Below are 22,640 nucleotides of genomic sequence, written 5' to 3'. Positions count from 1 at the left end.
AACCATCGATGTTTCCAAAATTAATAAAAACATCAATGCTATCGAAAGTGACATCGATGTTTTCTCACCTCTAATTTGTTGTCTTTTGTTTATACGCATTAAAAACGTCGAAATCCCTTTAAAATGGCCGAGGAAATCGACGACAATGAGTTTTACCGGGAGAACTTCAGTGCCGACTCCGATTGGGAGGTGTTCAATGCCCAGCTGGGCGAGATCCTCCAAAAATGGGACGTCTCCGGGGAGTCTGACGTGGGCAGGATTCTCAAACCCGAGGAACTCTACACCTGCAAATGGAAGGTGGAGAGGCAAACGCTGGATATGCTGAAGAATGGCATAGAAGTGGAGCACCACCAGGCCATCCTGGAGGATGAGCAAGTGGCCAGGGAGGAGATCAAAGAGAATACCTGCCTGCAGCGCACCAATTGCCACCATGACCTCATTGCCAGCGGAAATAGCTTTGGTCCGCCGATAAGAAGCTCCCAGGATCTTCACATTCTGGCCAGGATCTACGGTCTGCGACGGTTTATAGTCCTGCATCCCGTGAATCCCAGTCTCAACTACATGAAGTCCACCTCGGAGTTCAATTTCTTTCTCAGCGCCATCGCCGTCGTGTCCGCCGAAGTTCAGAGCGTCGTTCCCATCTTTGTGCAGATCTACGATCCCAAATGGAACTACTACACGGGCGTGGCCTTAGCTCCAGCTCTGAGGACCAATTTCCGGCTCATTGGACTGGAGAAGGCCCCGTCCGAGTGCCGTTTCCTGATGGGCCTGCTCACCCTGTTCAGGGAAAAGGTTCCAACCTCCTATAACCAGGCTGCCATGATCTCCGTTTGCACCACATATGCTCTGGACACCATGCGCATCCGCATGCCCATGTATGTGCCATTCGACCATGGCCTCAGTTCCGAGGATATTGTAGTCGACGGAGAGGTTGCGCACCTGGAGCTTCAACAGTTCTACGCTCTGCCACATGGCTATACACCCGAGTCGTGTACGGAAATCTATTTAGTTTACACCTGGCCAGAGTTATCCGAGCACGTGGCCTTCGACAGCGAACAGAGGAGCGATTTTGTGCCCTCCAAAGCTCCGCTGGGCAAGGTTTACCTCTCCGTGGAGGCCTCCTCCTATCTCTCCTGCTGCCTGAGGGATTATCAGTCTGTTGCGGGAGTTACACGTTCCCTGGAGTCCTTTGTGGGCAGGAACTTCTCAGGCACAAGCAGCGGAGCAGAGGGAGGTGCTAATCCCCTGGATCGCATCACCGAAAACAAACTGACCAAGCGCAGGGAACGGAGTTACGAGCTGCCCTCGCAGGCGGGGTTAACAAAACGTTTGCCTGGTCCCATGACTGAAAGCGAATTGAGTGAACTTTTGGCCTACCTTTTCCCTGATATGCATCCCGAAATGGCGCTGTATCCCTACTCCAAAAAGAGCTTTAAGGAGAAGGTGAGTGGGAGGATTAAAACTTACACAAACCTCAAAAAAATACCAAGCCAATTTCATAAATTTTTTATATCGTAAAATTATTTAGATAATTTATTATTGATTAATTACACTATGTTTCATCAAAAATTTACCTCGGTGTATGCTATATACTTTTGGGCAAGGTGGTAAAATTCCTCAAGGAGTAATATTCCTTTTTTATGGCTATGTCGCAATTAAATTATTTAAACCTTAAAAAAAAACCTAACATTTTTCTGAGTATGGGGTTCAAAAGATAAAGAGTGTCACTTTTAAAAAACGTTAACAGTAAAACAAACCATGAATCCGTTTGTCTGTTATACCCCCGCAAAGTTGGCCAATTTCAGCATTTTTCGAGCTTTAAGATCCTTGTGTTAAGAATTCTTGCGTCGGGGAACTTATTGGTAAACGCAGTTTAATTTGGGAATTCGTATCGAATTTAAAAATATAGCATCCATAGAGGCAATAATTTTCTAACACAGTGATATTATTATTTTATTATTTTTTCTAATAAAATCTTAAATTAACCCCCATTTTGCTTACCTTTCTCCCACTTTTTTAGTTCGATCCCATGCGAATTAAGAGCGCTGTTCCCGATTCGTTGGTCTGCCGCCTTAGCTGCCTTTTGGCCACCTGCCACGCCCACTTGGGCAGCGTAGAGGGCATGGCTCAAGTGTGGGCGGCTTTCACCCGTCAACTGCGATTGCTGTGGGATAACTGCCTTACCGTTCCGGGGTGAGTAAAACACAATATCGACAAACGAATAGTAACAAAAATATGCTTTATTTGGAACTTGATGCGTACAAACTAAAAACCAAAAAAACGAAATATTTCGTAAATTTTCTAGTAAATTTAGTTTGCTAATCTGTGAAGCCGCAAAGTTAACACTTGAATTGGATTTATTTTTAACAATATAACGCACATTTAATATGGGATCGTGTACTATAAGTCTAACTTGTTGGGTTGGTGGTGTTATCTTCCTCAAAATCGGTTGGTGTCTTCGTTTTTAGTGTGATGTTTTCTATTCCTTCCTCCAGTTAATAGATATATATCCTCCTTTGTTGGCTGGCAGTTTTTTGTGTCACCGATTATCTTAAAATATTACTCATCTCTTGTTTGGTGTCTTGTTTTTTTCGTTCAAGTGCAGCTAAACTAAATTAAAGCACGTGCTTTCGATTTGTTTCTTCATCGTTCTCAATGTGCTAAGGCAGTTTAATTAAGTTTTAATTGTTTAACACTAAATTTGATTTAAAGTTTCTTAGTTGCTAGTTTCGGATATTTGTTCCTCTACTTTTCCTTTGCTTGCTTTACAAGTGAAACATTTAACGGAAACATATATAATTAATATTTTGTTATTTTTTCTTTTTCTTTGAATTTATTGCCTACGATTTATTGGAATATTTGTTTACTATTTGTTGTTCTAAATAATTGCTCCCGTTTTCCACCTAAATTGTGCTTACTGTTCTAATGCTCAAAGCCTTGCCTATAACTGGTTCACTTAGGATAGATAGTTTAGAGTAAATATATAGAGTAGATATTAGCTTACTTCACTAAGTATCTAGTGCCAGACATGGACGTGTTGTGGATCTCCAAAGAGATCCGGTCCACGGGCACTAAATATTGTTAACTGTCAACTGTGTTTCGCCCGGACTCGTCCGGATTGTTTATCCCGACTCGCCCCTCCAACGATAATGATAATGATAATGCCAAAAAAGAAATCGTTTCAAACGCTTAAACCTACGAATTTCTATATACAACTATATACAAATAAATAAAACGAAGCGAAAACATTTAAAATATATACTTTTGTTTTATTAAAATCTCACTAAAAATTAGAAATCATAAACATACACTCATAGAAATTTTTACCTAAATACTAGAAAAGTCGCCCTAAAACCAAGGTCGCCCTAAAACTACGAAAAATTTTCTTATTATACGGGTGGCTAGCCCTAAATATACGAAAAATCGCCATGGAAAATATTTTTTAGGGTTAGTTTTTCCAAAACGCCAAATTTGCCCTGTTTTTTAGGGCGAATTTTTATGAGTCGACTCCAAAAGTAATTCCTTCTTTTTAGGGCAAAATCGCCCTAAAACGCAGAACAAAATAACCAAAAATATGTTCTGAAATTGCCCTAAAAACAAGGAAGAGTCAAACGAAATTCTAAGACGCAATTAATGGATACACATGTAATATGTGTGTATGTGTGTGTGGTTGGCAGGTCAAAACAAGTGAATGTGTGTGTATATTAGGGCGGACCTTTTTCTATGAATTTTGATGCTGAGCGCATTTGACTTTAGAAAAGTCCACCCTTTTTCTTCTTCTTCGCTACTTTTCGTCCGTTGCAGTGGCAAGGGGGGTAGAAAGAGTTGCGTTGTCTAGACTTTGTCATAATTTTTCGGGCGCTTGGCAGTAAAAGACGTGTTTGTATGAAACCTTTTGTTTGTGAAAAAGTGAAAAATGTAAACGCTATTAAAGGACTTGGGAGGCGATTCTTTCTCAGTTTTCTGGTGAGTACATACATATATAATTGTGCAATTTGGATATTAACAACTAATTGAATTTACATATCTGTAACAGAGGAAAATGCAGCTGAAAATTAAAAAGATTTGACTGGAAGCAGCGGTCCAGATGTAGAGTTTTGGAAGTGTGGCAGAACAAAGTAAGAACATTAATAAGAGTATACATATATGTATGTGTATATGTAAATAATGCTTGAGGTAAAAAGATGATGCAACAGAATACACACTTGTGTACATATATATATCTACCAGAAATCTGTATTTATGCACCCGACAAACCGCATTCACAAGTGCATATGCCAACATAACCCCAAATTTCTATTGCGTCATTTCGTCAGTAACTGAAATTTGCTTTTGTTGCTTCTTTTTTTCCAGAAGTAGCAGCAAACGCAATCGCAGGCTAAAATTCTGAAAATTCTGACTGTTAGTAGTGCATTTTTATATTAATTTCTAACAATTTTTTTTCTTGTTTTAGATTGAGAACGTCTTTGAGATCCAGCTTCCGCAAACCACTTTTCGCACTTTTTAAAAGCGAAAGTAAGGGAATAAAACTGCTCAAATCTTTGGAAAGCCACGCTGAAGGTATGTGCTTTTTCTCTTTTTCTTTTCTCATTCAATAAATAGACTGTTTTTATTTAATAGAGATACAATCAACTTTAATTTGGCTTGCGATACATTCAATGTTGGTGCGACAGCAATGACAAAAAAGGACGGCGGGAGCATGAACGCGAAGAACACCATTGCGGACCCGCGAAGCCGTTTCTTGGTTTGGAAGGCTACTGTTGGGGAACTGCAAACACATCTAAAGGCATTGACGGAAAATTGCTAATCCGGAAAGCCGAAACTGCAACCATTCAGCTGCAACGTGGGAACAAGCCCTTTTTGACCTTGGTGAATTTCCAGTTTACCTATCAGAGGTTTTTTTATAGAATGCGAACCTTATTGAAAAGTATTGATGTGTGCTTCAAAATATTTTCTGTTTTAAACCACGACATTTATTAAAAAAATGTTTTATGAAATTCATTTGGAGTCTGATAAGAAAGGTAAAGCTTTATCCGAACTCTTGAAGGATTATAAAACCTTAAAACTGTAACTATTTTAAAGAAACAATCTGTTCATTCCAAAAAAAAATATTATTTCTATGCATTCAATTAGAAGTAAAATTTGATAATCAGTACTTATTGTAATAAACCTTAAAAAAACCTAAAGACCAAAAAATACATTAAGCCAAAACATTATTTTTAAGATCGATGTAATTCTTTTAGCAATAAGAATAAGTAGAATAAGTAGTAGTATGTAAATGTATATAATTAGAAATTGTGTAAGTAACAACAAAAAAAATATTAAAAAAAACAAAAAAAATATAATGAAATCGTATTTTTATTTATGAAAAATGGCCGTGAAATTTTGGGGAGCATTTTGCATGTTTTAGGGCAATTCGCCTATAAATCCAGAGAAAACGCCCTAGATTTATGAAAATCTGCCTTTAGTTTTAGGATATTTTTCCTTATTTCTAGGGCAATTCGCCCAAAAATCCAGAAAAGCACCCTAGATTTATAAAAAACTGCCTTTAGTTTAAAGGTATTTTTTCCGATTTCCAGGGCAATTCGCCTATAAGTCCAGAAAAATCGCCCTGGATTTAAAGGAAACTGCCTTTAGTTTAAGGGTCTCATTTCTTATTTTTATGGCAATTACCTGTGAAAATAGAAAAATCGCCCTAGATCTACGAAAAATCGCCCTAAATGTATGACAAATTCACCCGTATTTTTAGGGCAATTTGCCCTAATTTTGTTGCCTAGTCGCCATTGACCCCCGTTTTAGGGCGATTTTCCTTGTTTTTAGGGCGATTTTACCGGAAAATTTCTATGAGTGTAAGAAAGAACTTAGCACGCAATTGTTTCGATTGAAGCTTCTGTACAAAACGAAGTGAAACAAGTCGAATTACAAGTTAAATTAAAACTGTTTAGGCAGTAAAATGGTTTGGTTGGTTCAAAAACTACTGGAATGGGTAATCAGCTTAATTCCGGGATAGACAAACATAGAGTGAAATATAAATGAACTGGGGGAAATGATAAAAGATCTGGACTAGAGAATGTTTGAAAGTGTGTGAGAAGAGTTATTCATTTGACCTATTACTATCGTAAAACTCTTTAAACTTGAATTACGCCTGGGTAAATTACATCTTATAGGACTGATTTTTCTGTTGCTCATTCTAAATTATTTACATATTGCTTGTTTCTTGTGCTCTCGCAGCGACTTCTACTATGCCTGTCTATCCCAGCATTAAAACCTTGCCTCCTTACAAGCTAATCATTAGTTAATTCGATATAATAGCTATTAAGTATAATTAGTACCATATTGACTTAAGTTGTAGTTCTTTGATTGCTCTGTTCAACTAAGACTGCAAAAAGAACTAGGGAAAGTTGTATTTATTGCACTCTAAACAGCATATAAAAATATCTATCTTTCTGTACGCTACACTTAAACGTCCTGCCCGTGCAATTGTTATGCATTATGCAGATTCCGAGAGGCCCCAGTGACAACAGCAACAGCAACATCCACTTCAAGGAGCTGCTCTCAAAGCCCTTCCCTGTCTGCAGATGTGTCTGCTGATTCTGCTGCACCTTCTGTCTCAGTGTCAGCCAATGTCAAGTTCAGAGACAAGGACACTTCCTGCTCCGCCTCCTTCTTCTCCTCCTCTGGTTGATGTTGCTGCTGCTGCACTTGTTCTATACTCGACACCGAGGTGCTGGCCAAGGATGAGCCGGATTCCTCTCGAGCTTCCCCTGCTGCTGCTGTTGTCACCGTGGCCATCTCCTCCTCCTCCTCGCTTAGACTACAATTACATGTACAATTACAGCTATCACTAAACGTATGCGCCTTATAATTGCCAATGTTGCCGGTTGCATCATGATGATTATTACTGATATTATATAAAATATTGTTAGTCGTTGCCGTTGCCATTGCGGGTAACTGTAAACGGAAGGCATTGCTGCGGGGTAGTTGGCGTGTTGCTGCCGTGTTGCTGCTACTGTTGTTGCTACTTGTGGGATGATGATAAATGATTTCCTGACGTTCATATTCGTTAAAATAGTTCTCAACAACAATGCCACTCGATGCTGCTGCTGCCTCGCTGGATGTTGCTGCTGCTGCTGTTGCATCTTCTAGCGTTGCTGTCAACGAAGCCAGCGGCAATTGTTGCTGGTGGCCGATGTTGCTGCTGCTGCTGTCAGTGGTGTTGCTGGTGGTATTGCTATTATGGAAATTGGCTGCTCGGGGCACCACATCGGGGGGCGAGGTGCAACGCTCTGTCTGCGGCATATAGTAGTGTAATCGTTGATGTTGCTGCTGTGCTGGCTGATATGGCTGCTCCAATTGCTGATTGTTTCTCTGTCGTTGTTGATGTCGCTCATTCCTCAACTGTTGATGTTGATGTTGCAGTTGCTGATGTTGCTGCTGCTGCTGACGCCGACCATGCCCCCTGGTGCCCCCTTGCCCCTCAATGGCCGGCGTCAGATATTGTCAGAAGATGCCGTCCCAGTTTAATACAACATTGAAATATCAGGACAACGTGAGTCGCCCTCATAATGGCACTAAACCGTTCCGCGTCGTCGGATTGCGGGCCATATAGATGTCCATGTCGTGATCCGTCCAATTGTCCGATGTATCGCAGTAGTTGTTCAGCGTGTGCGTCGATCCCGCCTGCGAGTATCTGCAATTGAAAATATAACAAACGGCCAACAAGCCAGTTGTTTGTATCGATTATATCAGAGATTCACTAGTGCAACACACAGTAACGCATTGCCCAATGCGTTTTGTGCCGTAAAAATGCTCGAATCCAAGCGAAACGCAATTAAAATTAATGGAATCAGTGGAAAATTTATACAGCAGAGGAGGGGGTCTTTGGGTTAGTGGTGAAAGGAATGCATGTACACAATGTAGTTACAGAATTTTTTTCGTACATGGATGAAAGTTTGATTTGATTGCGGCGATGGATAGTTGCCAATCAAGGCTGAATGTAAAGCTCGGCGAGGAAGTTGTTCGAAAGTGTTTTGGTTTGGGTTTCGGGTTCGGAAAAGTTAGCGAATGAGTGGGTCATTTATTGCTTCGGATTGGAAATTAAGTGGAAATTGTAATTACTTTTAAATGGGTCATTCGCAAATTGATTTTACAAAAAATATTTGTGAGATTTTTAATATTTTATATTTCATTTTTAAAAGAATAAAAATGCATTTAATATTAAAAAGTAGACATCTAGTCGTACAGTTTAATAATTTCAAATTTAAAGGTATGGATTAAAGAACAACAAAATATTTATTTATCTATTCATTTATTGCATCGAACTGGAAATTAAGTGGAAATTGTAATTACTTTTACAGGGGTCAATCGTACTGGGATTACTGGGATTTTAAATATTTTATATTTATTTTTTAAAAGAATAATAAATCATTCTTCATTATTATCAAACACATCTTGATAGCTTCAAAGTTCAAGGTGAAGAATAAATGTAGAACCACAAAATATTGATTAACAAAAGAACCATTTATCAATTTTTCCCACGATTTCTGAGAACTTTTCGTCGAAAGAGTTATTTTTTAGCGCTTAAATTTGACATTGAATTTTTTTGAGACGGTCTCTAATAAATCAAAGACCCACCCAGAGCATTAAAAAAAGCTAATTAAATTAATGACCAACGAAAGCAGTAAACCAATGAATTAAGCAAAAAACTTTCAAAGCAAAAGTTGAAAACGAGAAACATAAAAGAAAGAATTGAAAGTGTAATTTGGGATGTGTGATTTGTGATCCATGATAATCGGCTTACGAAAATCACAGAGTGGGTGTGAATTCGTTTTTAATTAGTTTGTTTGTTTTTTAGGTTTTTTTTTTTATTTTTTCTTATGAGATGTGTTCTACTTACCGACTTCCCGGTCGATGGTTATGTATGTGGGTGGCGTTCAGCTGTTCGCGTGATCTGGATCGCGGTCGCGATCTTCGGGCGCTGGAGGCGATACTCGCCGGTCCGCCGCCGCCCACCATTCCGCTCATGGCCATCAGGCTGCTCACGGGCAGTCCGTTGCCACCCCCTCCATTTCCACCTCCTCCTCCTCCGTTTCCGCCCCCATGAATGGATCCCGCATACGAGGCACGGGACATTCGCTCCGAGGCGGCTGCCAGGGATTGCCGGGATTGTCGCAATTCCGGCCGCGAATTCACCAGATTCGAGGGGAAGGCACTGCCCAAATAGCCACGATGCGAATTATTCGAGAAACTATGCTGCGACTGTCCGTCCGCCAGGGATCTACTGTAGTTATGTGGGTGTGTGGTGTTGGTGTGTGATTGGTGTCGTGCATGATGCATAATGCATAATCAAAACGATGAAACAATCGAAACGAACGGAATAAATAATAACGAAAATATAAAGCTCGGAATGCAGGGCAAGCAAATGTTTGCTGAAGGTTAAAAACTCGGACTCACCTTGATTTGCCCACTTTGCCGGGCATTCCGGAGAAGTGGCTACGCATATCGTCTGGCTGTTCCACTGGATAAATACGGGGCCGCGGTATCGAGCGACCACTGTAGGCTGACACTTGATCCCATTCCTGAAAAAAGAAAGAGAAATCATTGAAATATATTAAAAAAATCTTGTAATATCTTTTAAAACTGTAAATGAAAGTGTAGTAACTTTTGTTTTTTGAAGATCTATTAATAACTTGTCTATCATTTAACACAAAACATTTTGACAGCACTTTAAAGTTAAATTTCTCTTAAGTTTCCATTCCTAAACTGAATTTATGATTTTCCCACCCTATACCACTGATCATCAGTTATTTACTGAAAAAAGGCAAGAGAGAACATAAAAAGAATAAGATAAATCTTGTAATATCTCCTAAAATCTTTAAGTGAAAGTGTATTAACATTTGTTTTAATGAACATCCATTTGTTACTTGTGTTTTAATTATCATAAAACATTTTCATAGCAATTTCAAGTTTAATTTTCTTTTAAGTTTCTAGTCCCAAACTCATTTAAGCATTTTTCCCCTCCCTAAACCACTTATTATTTAGGTTGACAAACCTTGCCAAAAAAAAACTCACAATTAAAGATGGCAAATCTAAAACACTTTTTGCACTCGCCATATTTATCTGAGCCGCGCTCCATTTAATTTGTTGTCCCCCATAAATACAATCAACAGTCATCAAATCGCATCGCTGCCAATTTCCCGTAGTCATGTTCTAAGCCATCCGCAGTCCCCTTTCCCCCGAGATTGCCAACTATCTGACAATCCGGACAGCCAGTTATATAGTTAGCCAGCCAGCCGGGAGCCAGAAGTGGCAACAATTTCTTGGCAAGCTTCTCCACAAGTTAAGCCAAGGGGTTGCGGAGTGGAATAGAGTAGAGTGGTGTAGAGTAGAGTGTCTGGGGGAACTACTCACCTTGTGATTGTTAAATGCCGATAGCGTTGCAATGGAGCCAAGTGGTCCCGGTGAACCGGTCGGACCGCAGCAATTAACGGGCAGACCTCCAATTGGCAGCGGACTCTTCTGCTGGCTGTTCTGCAGTTTGCGGGAGCGTCTGCAAAAAAATAAAGAAAGGGGGTTGAGATCTAGAACGAAATTAAGGACCTAAATACCCTTGCCAAACAAGTAATTGCATCATTTATCTTGTAACAATTAAAGGAAAGGCATTTTCTAATACTCCACTAAACAAAATCTGTTTAATATTAAATCAACAAGCTAAAAATGTATATTAATGTGTTTAAATTTGAAGCTTTATTTGATATGCACTGAAACTTTAAAACTCTAACTTTAATCATAAAATTAAGTTTATAAGTAGAGGCCTTATTAAAAGATATCTGGAATTCAGTCGAATTTTTAAAGAAAAAAAATATTACTTTAAAATTTATTTAATTTTTTATTTTACTGAAAGTGTAATTATTATGATGGGTGAACAAAAATGTATATAAATTCTCACATTTTATCCAATTTTACGTTTTTCTAAAAACTATTTATTCCGAAAAAAAATTCTAAATTAATACCCATCTTAACTGAACTTTGTTTGTTGCATAGTAAACAACCCATACAAGTTACGATACCCTTTACAAGGCTTTAATGGGGTTGCACTTGAAGATGATAAAGTGTTTAGATACTGTGGAGAGCATAAAGCGTAACAAATTCTACGCAGTGCGATGGGGCAAAAATAGACTGTATAGAAAAGTGGCAACGACTTAAGGACCTGCGATAAATCAGCCAGCCACTTTGCACAGCAATTGGCTTTGTCCGTGGCTCAGTTGTTGGGTAATAACTCTTTGGTGAAAAGGAAGGATGAAAAGGGAAATCGGTGGAACTTAGAATATATATATAAAGAGACGCACCTGCTGGCAGCGATGAAGACAATCACGGCCACAATGATGGTGCCACAAATGGCCGCACTGGCCGCAATCGTTATCTTGTCCATATTGGAGGCCTGCGAGGCCACCGTTCGCACCTCGCGGCACTGTTGATAGGGCACCGTTTCGGGGGTCACATGGAGCTCCTCCAGTGAGATGACGCACACAATGATGCACTCCTGGGCGGGGACATTCTTGATCTTGAACTCGCGTTCGCTGGACTCCAACGGTGGTCCCTGCTTGAAGGCCTTCTCGCCGAACAGGCGATAGACCACCCGGAATCCCAGGATATTCGCGGTGTCCGAATCCCACTGGATGATCACGGAACTATCCTGTCGGAAGGCATGCTTCACCTGCACCTCATTGGCATCGTCGATACGCGTTCCCCTCTGCGGTGGATAACCCAGGACAAGTGGTGGCCTCTGCGGCTTGTGAAGGCCTCCTGCTCCCGCACCATTGCCATTGCCATTGGTCACTCCTTGGCGCCATCCAGGTGCCTGCTTGCCATTTCCATGGCCAGTGGATGTAGATGAGGAGGAGGAGGAACTGCTGCTCGTGGTAATGGAGGTGGCCTGAACTGTGCCCGTTCCGTTTACAGAAAGATTGGAGGTGGACGGCGAAGCTGTGGTGGCTGAAATCGTTGTAGTTGACTTGGTCGGAGGGCGAGTCTGTTAAAGCAGATTCGAGAAGTAAAAAAAATACAGGGGATAAGTTGTAGAATTTTTAATATATTAAAGGAGATTCCAAAATATAGAAAATACAACGGATAAGTTGTAGCATTTTCAAAATATCTTTAGAAACTTTTATTAGCTTTGAAAACATGCTTATACTTATAAGAAAGTTGTTGAAAGAACTTAACTTAACTTTTATCTTCTCTTCTCACCATTTTCTTTTGATATTAAGAACATTTATATAAAAATAAAAATATTTGTGCTTACACGGTTTAAAAGAAATTTTTTTTCAATTTAAGAACAATGGTTTTCCATTTTTCTTTTTGTAAATATATAATTATTTATTTTCCATAATTAAATCTAGACTGAAAAAACAGCAATGGTTTTGTATTTTTCTTTTAGGAAGGATATAATAATTTATTTTCCATAATTAAATCTAGACTGTAAAAAAAGCAATATAAACTCTTTTATTATTTTTTATAAAGTATCATTAGTTATTATTTGAAATATTTTTGCAAATATTTTAAAAGAACAAAAAACATATTCGTTTAATTTACGACTTTAAAAATGAGTAACTTAACATCGAGTTCAATGTTTCTTGATTTATTTGACAAAGTGTCGCTGAGGAACCGCCAATGTACAGACATTTTACACCCCAACCATGATATACTTTTCCCCTTTATTTTTTTATTTTATTTTATTTTTCCCCCAATTGTTAAGTTAACGATGCCTTTTGGTTTTATCACCTGCTACACCCACTACTCACCGTGCTGCGCTTGGTTGTTGGCTCCGGTGTGGTTGTCGTTGTGGTTGTTGTGGCCGTTGTCGTTGTCGAGGTGGAGCTGCTCACACTGCTGGTCACTGGAGCAGAGGCAGCCGTGCCAGTGCCCACTGTACCCGTTCCCGTGCCCGTGCCCGTCTCATATTCCACCGAATCGGGCGACGAGGAGAGCGTTGGCTTCAGGTTATCGGCCAGGCCGACGGGTCCTCGGAGGGCTGCATCGGCAATGTCCGGACAACTCAGCTCCTCCGGCTGAATCGAGTAGAAGCCCCGGTCCCGGAAACGTGGTGGGGTGCCGCAAAACTGGGGATTCCTTTCGCGTGATGTAACCTAGGGGTTGGTTTTAGGGTTGGGGGTGGGCGAAAGGAAACCAAAACACAGTTGCCGAGTTAATGAAACGAACGTTAGCAAGTTGGCAAAGCAAAAGATCCAATCGGAAATGGGCCATTTGACAACAAGTTCTTTCGGGGGCACATAAAAAATTGTGGGTGCCCCTTACTTCATTGAATACATGATAGAATTATACATGATAGAATTATATACATACATAGAATTTGCCATTTATATTTATTAAACAGTGAAAATTATTTAAAGTTTGTTTTTCGGTATTTTACTTAAATTCTTTTCTGAATTTTTAAGTTGGAAATGTTGGCATAAAAATCATATTATAAATATTTATCAAAATGTCAAACTTCTAATAGTCTTCATTGTCTGATTATAAATTATATAATTGATATTAGAGATTTTTAAAAATTATATAATTCTTTATCCCTCTTTCCTTTTCAATATTTATGTTTTTGAGGAGCCTAAAAGAGTTTTTAACTTGGAAATTGGGCCTTAAAACATTTTTTATGGAATTCCAGATATTTCCAAAATTTTATTACTCCATCCCGCATCCACTCACCTGCAAGTCACCATTCCGGATCCACTCGGCCACCCATCGCAGCTTGCAGTCGCAGTGGAGGAATCTGCCTCCGAGGGAAAGGCCTCGCAGAGTGGCATTCAGATGGGCGAAGGCGCCTTCGGGCACGCTGCTCAGTGGATTTCCGTCCAGGGCCAGCAGCGTAATGCCCGGATTTCCCCGGAAAGCGGCCTCCGGCAGGGTGGTCAGCAGATTGAAGCCTATGTCCAGGACGCGCAGCTCCTTCAGCGAGTGCACGGCACCGATGGGAAATTCGGCCAGCAGGTTGTTGAGCAAACTCAGTGAACTCAGGGTCTTTCGCACTCCCGCAAATGCCGTTTCGCCAATGCTCTGAATGAGATTCCTCTCCAGATTCAACGCAGTCAACGCGTCCAGGCCGTCGAACACTCGAATTCCACCCGCACCTGGCAGCTCTTTGATGCCATTCTGCGAGAGATCCAGAAAAGCCAGGCTTTTGAGGCCCCTAATACTCTCCGGCACCTTTCGCTGTTTGGTTCCCTTCAGATTCAGGTTCTTGAGACTCTGTTCGAGTCCCCGAAAAGCATTGCTGGCCAGGGTAACATTGTTGTCGTTCAGCTTGAGGGTGGAGAGCTTCGACAGGCCCACAAAGGCATCGTCGGGAATGTGGGTGAGCTGATTTTTGGACAAATCCAGCAGATTCAGCTTGCCCAGGACCTTTAGCGCCTCCACCGGCACATCGGCCAGCAGATTATCCTGCAAATTCAGATTCCGCAGCACCGATTCCTGGCCCTTAAAGGCACCCGTCGCTATCCTCTGGATGCCACAGCTCGAGAGCTGCACGTTGTGCAGGCTCAGATTGCTGAAAATGCCCTCGGGCAACTCCGAAATCGTCGAGTTGTTCACGTACAGCAAATCCACGGGCTTCAGGCGGGCATGACTGTTCATCGCCTCCAGCAGTTGCGAAAAGTCCACCTAAAGAAGGGATAATGTTTATCATGATAAACCACTTAAGTAGAAAAAGTTCAAATGGCATAGTTTACGAATAATCCTGTTATATCGACTGTTTTTTTTATTGTTTTTGATTTAGTAGGATTTTTAGGACGTAATCTTTATATTCTTTAAGTCCTCGCAATAGAAACTTTTTATACATTTTTAAAGGATTTTTTTTTTTATAAATGTAAATGATTAAAACAATTCATATGAAATATTTTCAAGTTTTTTAAAGTATTTTTTACTATAAATATAATTACTTAAAAAAACATACTACTTTTTAGTAAAAACACTAATATTAATTTATTTATTTTTAATAATAATTTGTCTCATTTCATTTTATTTTAATTTTCGAATAAGAAATATTTTATTCTAATATTTGTTGATCTATCTATCTATTCTATAAAATATTTATATCAAATATCGAATTAACTCTCACCTGATCACATTGCACGGATAGCTCCCTGCCCAGATTGTAGGCGCAAATGCAGCTCGTCTGCAGGTCGGGCACGTCCCTCTGCCAAGGACACTGGGCATGGGCCAAGTCGACCCCTCCCAGGATTAGTGGGAGTAGCAGGAGCAGGGGCGTGGTCGCTGCTGGTATAGCTTTTGTCGTTTGGCCTGGTCTCATCTTGGTGCCGGCATAGAGCTGCAAATAAATGGAAGAAGACGGCATTTCAGTTTCAGTTCGAGTTAGAGAGAGAGTGAATCTGGGGGCTCAATGAAAAAGTGAAGGTTGTCTGGGGCCAGTTGGGTCATAAATTACCCAATTAATACTGTCGCCTGGCAGACAAATCTCCTCCCCTGTTTTCTAGCATCTTTTACTGGTCAGTTGGTCAATGGTTGGGTAGTGGGTAAAGTGTATAAGACAGGAAGTGCACAGGGAAAAATTCGAAAGCTTATTGGGAATTAATAGAAAATTTGTTTTTTATTCACCGTGAAAGCTATTAATATTTTAAGGGCATTTAAAGTTCTTTAACATAAACTTTTCTATTTGGTATTATAATATTTTTAATTTTCGTAATATTAAAGAATCTTAATAAAATATTCGTATAATTTAATGAGTATTTAGCATACCTTTTTTAGCAACTTAACTATTTATTTTATTATATTTTCTTTTTCTGCCTGCAAAGTGCAAGTGGGCAAGCTTTATCAATCAGTTTTGGCAGGCTACTTTCAATTTCATTTTCATGCTCGTTAGACACCAAACAGTGCGTGAAAGGAGAGGCCTCCCCATCCCATTCCCCATTTCCCATTGCCGTGATCTGATCCTTGGGGCAGTTTAGTTTTGATTAATTTGCCCGTCTGCCTGGCTGCGCCTGTCAAACGAGGTGCTTCAGTTCCCAGTCACTTTTCCGACACAGCTCCTCCTTCGGGCCATAAAATAGGCATAAAAAAAGAGGGATGCTGGCCAGCAAAGCAAGACGTAACGAAAGTAAATCCTTTGCATACCCTTTGGGGACTCTTTTTCCGAAAAAGAAAAGCAAAAAAAGGACCAACCGCCAAACGCACCAAATAAAAAAGTGTTACGCGGCGCAGCTTTTTGTTAGCCATTTAATTTAATTTGGCCGTCTCATAAAAAAGCCAAGCACGTGATGTTCCCCCCTTTTCACTGCTTAACCAGTCCCCTTTTTCACCCGCTTTTAACCCCTTTTACCCCCTTTTAGCGACCATGCAAACAATAGATGATGACTTAAGGGTCAGCAAAGAAGCTGTTGACCCTTTTGCATAATCATGAGTTATGATGACACACAGTTTTTTCCTCCTTTTTCTCTTTTTTGGCTCTTATTGTTCAAGACAATTTTTTATTCTCGCCGGTCATTGTTATATTATGTGATTTGAAGTAGAAAAAGAACAGGTGAATGGACTTTCGGCTGTGCTTTTTTTATAAGCAAATTAAATAAGTAGATGCCGTTTCATAAATCAAATTATCTTTAATTAATCAATTTAATTGTCTGTTCAAAACATTTTCAAAATATTTGTTGCACATTCATTAATATTTTCGTGTCCTAATCAATCAAATAACGAAATGTACTTGTACAGATTTCCCGTATAATTTGAATTCAAACCAAAGATTATGGAGATTTTAGCCGATTGCAAATTAAAGTTCTCCCCGACCACTTTTTAGCCTCCTCTGCAACTCCCGGATAAACCGCAGAATAATAATTAAACTGCACGCTCCGCTGCATCCCAAATAATAATCAACATTTTGTCTTTTGATTGATAGTTTTTTCTTCATCTCGCCAGCTGTGTCACGCCTCCCTGAATCCATAAGATATATCCCCAGGGGGGCGGAAAAGGGGGAGGAGGCTGCTGAGGTTGATGTTTCAATTGTCCGATGCGCCTGACTTCATTTTTCATGGCATTTTGGGTTTTTTGTTGGGTTGTCTCTCTTCCTTAATTCAACTTATAAATTGCATTACGTGGCTAAATCCGAACCAAAAAAATTGAAAAAACGAGAAAAACAGAAGAAGAAGGCTGAAAAATATTTCAAGCTCCACTGTGCACTCCACACTTTTCCAGCTCTCGTTCCTCATTTCTCATTTCTCACTCAACTGTCTGGCCACAAATTTAATTAAAAAATTCTTGCACCATTTTATTCCCTTTCTTTTATTCGCGCCGAGTCGCCTTTGTTGTTTTTCTTCTGCGTATTAATTGCATCACTAAATTTTTTAATGCGCGAAAAGTGCGAAAATTGCAGCGGGAAAACAAAGGAAGAAATGCAGCCCAACCGCTGGCTGAGTGAATAAATGAAAAGCGAATCGAGTACAGTTGTGCAGCAAAAAGGGTATTTTTGTTGATAGGACCGTTTATTTAAATACCCTTTAAAAAAATTATAAATTAAATGTTAAAAAAATATTTTGAAACCGAAAACGAAAAAATGTCAATTTAAATAATACATTTTATTTGGATTATTTACGGTTTTTGCCTTTTTTATATAAAATTTTAAATATAACATCTTAATAAAAAACTAAAATATTTTTGTAATTTTCTAATTTATAATACAATATAAATATAGGATGTCTTTGATCCCCCCAAAATTTTGTTCTAACGTTTTCAAACTCTTCCCCAGGGTACTAACAAAAAATTAAACTTTTTGTTTTCCCACCCGAAAAACTTGAAAGGTGCAAATGATTTTTCTATCCCTCTCACTTAGTTGTTGTTTCTTTTGTTGTGGCCGCATAATTATTCACTCTTTTTTTTTTTTTTTACTTTTTTGGTGGTCGTTGGCTTGGCAAATTTGCATTTTTAGACAATGGTCGAGCGGTTAATTTTTTTCTTTCTGTTTTTGTTTTGCTAGATTTTTTCCATCCACCTGCCTTTTTTGGTCCAAGTTGGGCAATCTTCTGCTCCCATCGCACACCTCTAGGCACAAAAATGTTTTAATTGAAGTTTTATTTAACAAAAGCCGGGCATACTTCTTGTGGGCGTGGATTTGGGGCGGCTGTGGGCTTAAGGTCACATAATGCTGTTAAGCATTTAAGTGGATTAGAATTTCTGAGGTTGAAAAAAGTGAATTTGCTCTTGTGGGAAAAGTTGTCAATTGAAAAGTTTATATATAGATGGGATTATATATAGAACTGGTTGGGTATTTTTTTTTGGTATGAGTGCGTAGGCTGATAATCTTTTGGGTCAGCTTAGCCACAGGAATTAAATTGACACCACCGCACGAAATTGGGTTGCTGTTTGAGCTTGGACCGATGAAGTTTGAAGCCTTTTTTGGGTAATATTAATTTGAATTTCCAAGGGGGAATTAACTTTTACCTGGGCTTTGGGGGGTGTTAGATAGCTGTTTAGAGGTGTATTTAAAGTGTTTGCAAATTATGAGACATAATTAAAATTGAAGGATCATTTGTTATGGCTCATTAAATATTAAAAACAAATAAATAACCGAAAAAGCTGTGAGTTCACAGGCAAAACATCTAAATTGCCTTATCTCTGACCGCCTGAATTATCCAATAAATTCTTTGAAAATCCTTGGTTGCTTAAATAAATATCCCCAACTAAATCCCCTTTAAATATTCCAGCTTTTGTCGTCTCATTTTGGTTCTTAGGCCAGTAAAAAAAAAGAAAAACAATTTCCATTTAACCGCAGCTTATCCTTCTGGCCATTGCAGCCGAGAAAATGGTTCTGTGTGGCCCACACAAAAATAAACGTAACTCGGGCTAGTTTATTGGTTCATTTTGATGATGATGATGGTGGTGGTGGTGGTGGTGGGGGACCCACCCCAAAACCCAGAAAACATAGACATAGAATTAATGACTTGAGGCACATTTGATGTTTTTATTTTACTGCAACTAAAATGAAAGTGTCGAGTAAATGGCCGAATGCTCAGAGAATGGAGGCATTATCAAGTGGCCAGCAGCATTAGGTCAATAAAAGCCAAGAGCCATTTGTCAGCTAGCTTTTGGGTCTCCCGCTGCCATGTTGAGTGCAATTTTAGCCACTTTAAAAACCTTTTAAGCAGCTGCTCCCTCCCTGCAGCTGTCCACGCAGCCACTAATAAGGCAACTTTTATGCAAATGCCAAGTGCAGGAGCTCCAGGGCTCCCTCTTCTTCTTTTTCCCCATTTTTGGCTTGGCCAACATCCGCTGTCGTGGTCCAAATAACTCACTTCCCCCTTAATGCAGCACATGTACCCATCTACTCACTCTACACTCTAAAAGTTCACCGAACTCTTTGGGCTGAGTCACCTACCTCCACTTCTCGGGCTCATTGGCTATGCAAGACCAGAGGGCCACGCACGCGTTGACAGCCATGATGAGCGTGAATATCAATTGGTTTAGCAGGAGGGCGACGGGGGAATAGATATGGCTATGGATACACTCCCATAGTTTGCCCTGATATATGCATGGCGGCTTGGCCGCCTTTGTCGGGTTTATTGTCAAGAAACCGACCGAGATTGCCCCAAAGAATGTGACTGATATGCCCATAAGACGGAGGAACAAAGATTTTGACTAGGTGAGGGGCAGTCAAGGCAGTCAGCTAAATCACAGATTAAATAGGAGATGAAATCTTAAACCTGGAGACTTTGATTCAAGGAAGAAGTTAGCTCTGCTGCTCAGAAAAAATGTTATCAAGATTTATTTTATTTATGTATACTGGTATACCAACCAAAAAATAGACAAAGAAAACTTATTAAATAAAAATATAATAATTAAATTAAAAAGGAAATACTACCCCAAAGATTTGTTTATTTTCCCAAAATTAAAGACCTAAAGAACACCCAAAAAATATGTTGAAATCAAATAAAGCATATAAATAGCCCACAACATAAGCCTAATTAATTAAGTGAATGTATCAACACCTCAACATGCTAACACCTCCAATTCCTCTGAATTTCCCCCAGAATTTCCGCTGGCTTTCCCGACACGCGCACCTGTCTTCTCCACCAGAAACTGCAGATGCTCAACGTTTGCGTGGAGCGTCGCGTGCAACGGGAGGCGAATAGCAAACGAAAATCCGAGGGGATGATGCGGAAAGCCAGTTCCGAGGAAGACGAAGACGAAGAGGATGAGGAGGACGATGACGAGGGGGAGTTCTTCGACTGCGATGATCTGACTGCCGGTTCTGGTTCCCCAACAAAAGCGGTACTTAGTTTGAAGCCCGAGGGTCGATTGAGGCGTTTGAACGATGAGAGATTGCTGGAGGAACCCGAGGAGTATCTTTATATACCCGAAACCCAGGATCCTGTCCCAAAAACCGAGGATCAGCTGCAGGATGATGCCGAAGTGATGCTGAAATTGGGACCAGGTTCGGGGTTAACCACCCAAATGATGTGTACTTCACTGCTCTCAGATATGGAAGCCTTCAAGGCTGCCAATCCCAGGGGCGCCATGGAGGACTTTATACGCTGGTACAGTCCCAAAGATTGGGAGGAGGTCACTGATGGTAAGAGATTTAGGTCTAATAAGGAAACGCACACATTCAACTTACATTCTCTTTTAGAACTCGGTCAAGTGAATCATCAGTTGAGCATTCGGATGACCACTGAGGGCAATACCTGGCAGAAAGTCTGGGAACAGGCTCAAGCGGTTCCTATAAGCAGACAAAAAAGACTTTTTGACGACACCAACGAAGCTTTGAAGGTTCTTCACTATTTCGAGACCCGAAAAATGCATGAGATTTACCATCTGACCATAGTTCCTCTACTGCACTCGGCTATACTAAAACTAATAGTAAGTACAATTAAAATCTCACATTTATTTATTGATGATAAAATGTTATACTCCTTATTTTTTAGGACATTCTATGCAATGCCAAAGTGGAGGATTTATTTAGCCCTCAAATTGAGCAACTTCTTACCGATCTTTGCCGCCTCTCACGCTCTCATTCGGATCAACTTCCCCCGTTAAAACCCTTTTTAGATGACCTCGCCGAGTTGGAACGTCGCTTCTACCAGTTTAAGTGCTTCGAACGGCTATCGGGATATCCGAAAAGGAGCTCTCTGCAACAGGTGAAACTTCAGTTCCAGGAGATCCTGCGCAACGAGAACTGTTGTACGATTGTAAATCGAAGACTGACGGCAGCTGGGGATGGCACTTTGTACGACATCCTCATACCTAAATTAGAGGAGGATATGACTGATAGACTGATCAGCAAGGATTATATCATACGATTGGATGGGGACACAAAGAGCTCAGAGAAGGGATTGTATTTGGGTCCACAGTTCATGAGGGCCATTGTCACGGGCGAGAAACTGAGACTTTGTGGAGCTTTTACAGAAAGTACTGCTTTTGTTTAAAAAATAAAACTTTTAATATTTAGTAAACTATAAGAAAACTAATTAAATTAGAAGAGCAAAGCAGGACATACATAAATTGTAATCAAAATAAGAACTTCATAGAAGATTTTAATATTGAGCCTAGGTCTGAAAAAAACAAAATTAGCTGGAAAAGACATGCATTTGCTATTCGGAATTCCACACAGCAAAGAAAGCTATATAAACATTTTTTAAAAATAATCTTAAAATCAATTATTTATTACTTTACTCAAATTGGTGTTATTGGTGCTATAGAAAGAAAATAAATATAAATAATATATAATCAACTATGTTCTGGGGAAACATTTCCTTACAATCTTTCAGCTTCGCCTCATTTTCGGGGGAATCGCCCTCTGAGATCTTGGGCCACATATAATCACATAATCACTTCTGCGGCCGCTAGTCTCGAGGCCAAAAGAAATCCGCATGAAAACTCGACTTGAATGACAGGCAAGGAAAGCGAGGAAAGCTCTGCTGCTACTTTTCCTGAACCAGCAAACTTTGGCCAGGCAATTGCCGAAATGCGAGGAAAATGCCATGTTTAACTGGAATTATTTTAAGCGCACACTTCGAGTGGAAAAGGAGGAGGCGGCCCAAGAAATGGCTAGAGAAAAAGGGGTGGAATCGAGGGACCCCAGAAACCCAGACATAAAACATTTCTCGTCGTTTGCTCCTCGTCGTTTTGCTGGTAATGTTTTCTCCACTAAATTACCTACGGGCAATAATTGTTTTGTGTAGTACATGTCGGTTGTTGTGTGTGCCTCGTAAAGCCTGCAACAATGTTGCACCAACCCGAGCACTACTATCCCATCCCGGCCGCCAAAAACTGCTCCGTTCTCGCCATCTCCTTGCTAACCAAAAATGTAAGAGTGTAAAATAAATTTGTATTTACTGCATTTGAGGGCAGAAATTATGTGAGTGCCTGGGCTTTTCGGGGCACTTGCCCCGGTGCTTAAATGCAGGGGATCTGCTGCATGTTAGTAGTGCTCAACCTAACCGGCTTCCACATTCCTCGGTCGCATCCATTTAAAGGCTTAAACTTGTTGGTAATAGGATGCAGGTTGCAGATTAACTTTGCCAACTTATCGCTTACTAAATTTCGTGTGAGTTTTATGGGAAATAGTTTGAAGTTTTATTTTTTTTGAAAGCTATTAAAGATTGCTGATATAAGTATTTTTCTATCTTAAA

At 40.0% G+C, this 22,640-nt stretch overlaps 2 protein-coding genes and 1 long non-coding RNA gene across 3 annotated transcripts in view; 2 read left to right on the top strand and 1 right to left on the bottom strand.

The window, feature by feature from the left end:
• Window positions 1–62: 62 nt before the first annotated feature.
• On the top strand, window positions 63–21,543 carry Rab3GAP1 (RAB3 GTPase activating protein subunit 1). The gene is made up of 5 exons (XM_017144679.3): window positions 63–1,443; window positions 2,021–2,193; window positions 20,040–20,581; window positions 20,639–20,868; window positions 20,934–21,543. The coding sequence occupies exons 1-5, from the start codon at window positions 124–126 to the stop codon at window positions 21,432–21,434; spliced, it is 2,766 nt and encodes a 921-aa protein (XP_017000168.2). The 5' UTR covers window positions 63–123; the 3' UTR covers window positions 21,435–21,543.
• LOC108065541 (uncharacterized) lies at window positions 3,815–4,856 on the top strand. The gene is made up of 4 exons (XR_006412489.2): window positions 3,815–3,966; window positions 4,037–4,118; window positions 4,454–4,560; window positions 4,621–4,856. It is a non-coding gene; the product is annotated as an uncharacterized lncRNA (long non-coding RNA).
• The window catches only part of haf (leucine-rich repeat and fibronectin type-III domain-containing protein hattifattener), a 62,326-nt gene continuing 45,096 nt past the window's right edge, over window positions 5,411–22,640 (bottom strand). Inside the window, 8 exon segments of the mRNA XM_070212880.1 lie at window positions 5,411–7,690; window positions 8,897–9,277; window positions 9,454–9,578; window positions 10,411–10,549; window positions 11,349–12,031; window positions 12,801–13,145; window positions 13,720–14,670; window positions 15,128–15,337. Coding sequence (XP_070068981.1) covers window positions 6,556–7,690; window positions 8,897–9,277; window positions 9,454–9,578; window positions 10,411–10,549; window positions 11,349–12,031; window positions 12,801–13,145; window positions 13,720–14,670; window positions 15,128–15,319 — 3,951 coding nt within the window. The 5' untranslated portion in view covers window positions 15,320–15,337 and the 3' untranslated portion in view covers window positions 5,411–6,555.

Source organism: Drosophila takahashii, chromosome 2L (genome assembly GCF_030179915.1).
Source record: "Drosophila takahashii strain IR98-3 E-12201 chromosome 2L, DtakHiC1v2, whole genome shotgun sequence".
NCBI lineage: Eukaryota > Metazoa > Arthropoda > Insecta > Diptera > Drosophilidae > Drosophila > Drosophila takahashii.
The sequence above is the reverse complement of the archived record's forward strand: the minus strand, read 5'-3'. Positions and strand labels throughout refer to the sequence as shown.

Excerpts from the sequence above, each read along its gene's own strand:
- Rab3GAP1 (XM_017144679.3), top strand. The coding sequence starts at position 124 with ATGGCCGAGGAAATCGACGACAATGAGTTTTACCGGGAGAACTTCAGT. Across the intron at positions 20,582-20,638 it reads TTGGGAGGAGGTCACTGATG|AACTCGGTCAAGTGAATCAT; the intron begins GTAAGAGATTTA and ends ATTCTCTTTTAG. Across the intron at positions 20,869-20,933 it reads CGGCTATACTAAAACTAATA|GACATTCTATGCAATGCCAA; the intron begins GTAAGTACAATT and ends CTTATTTTTTAG.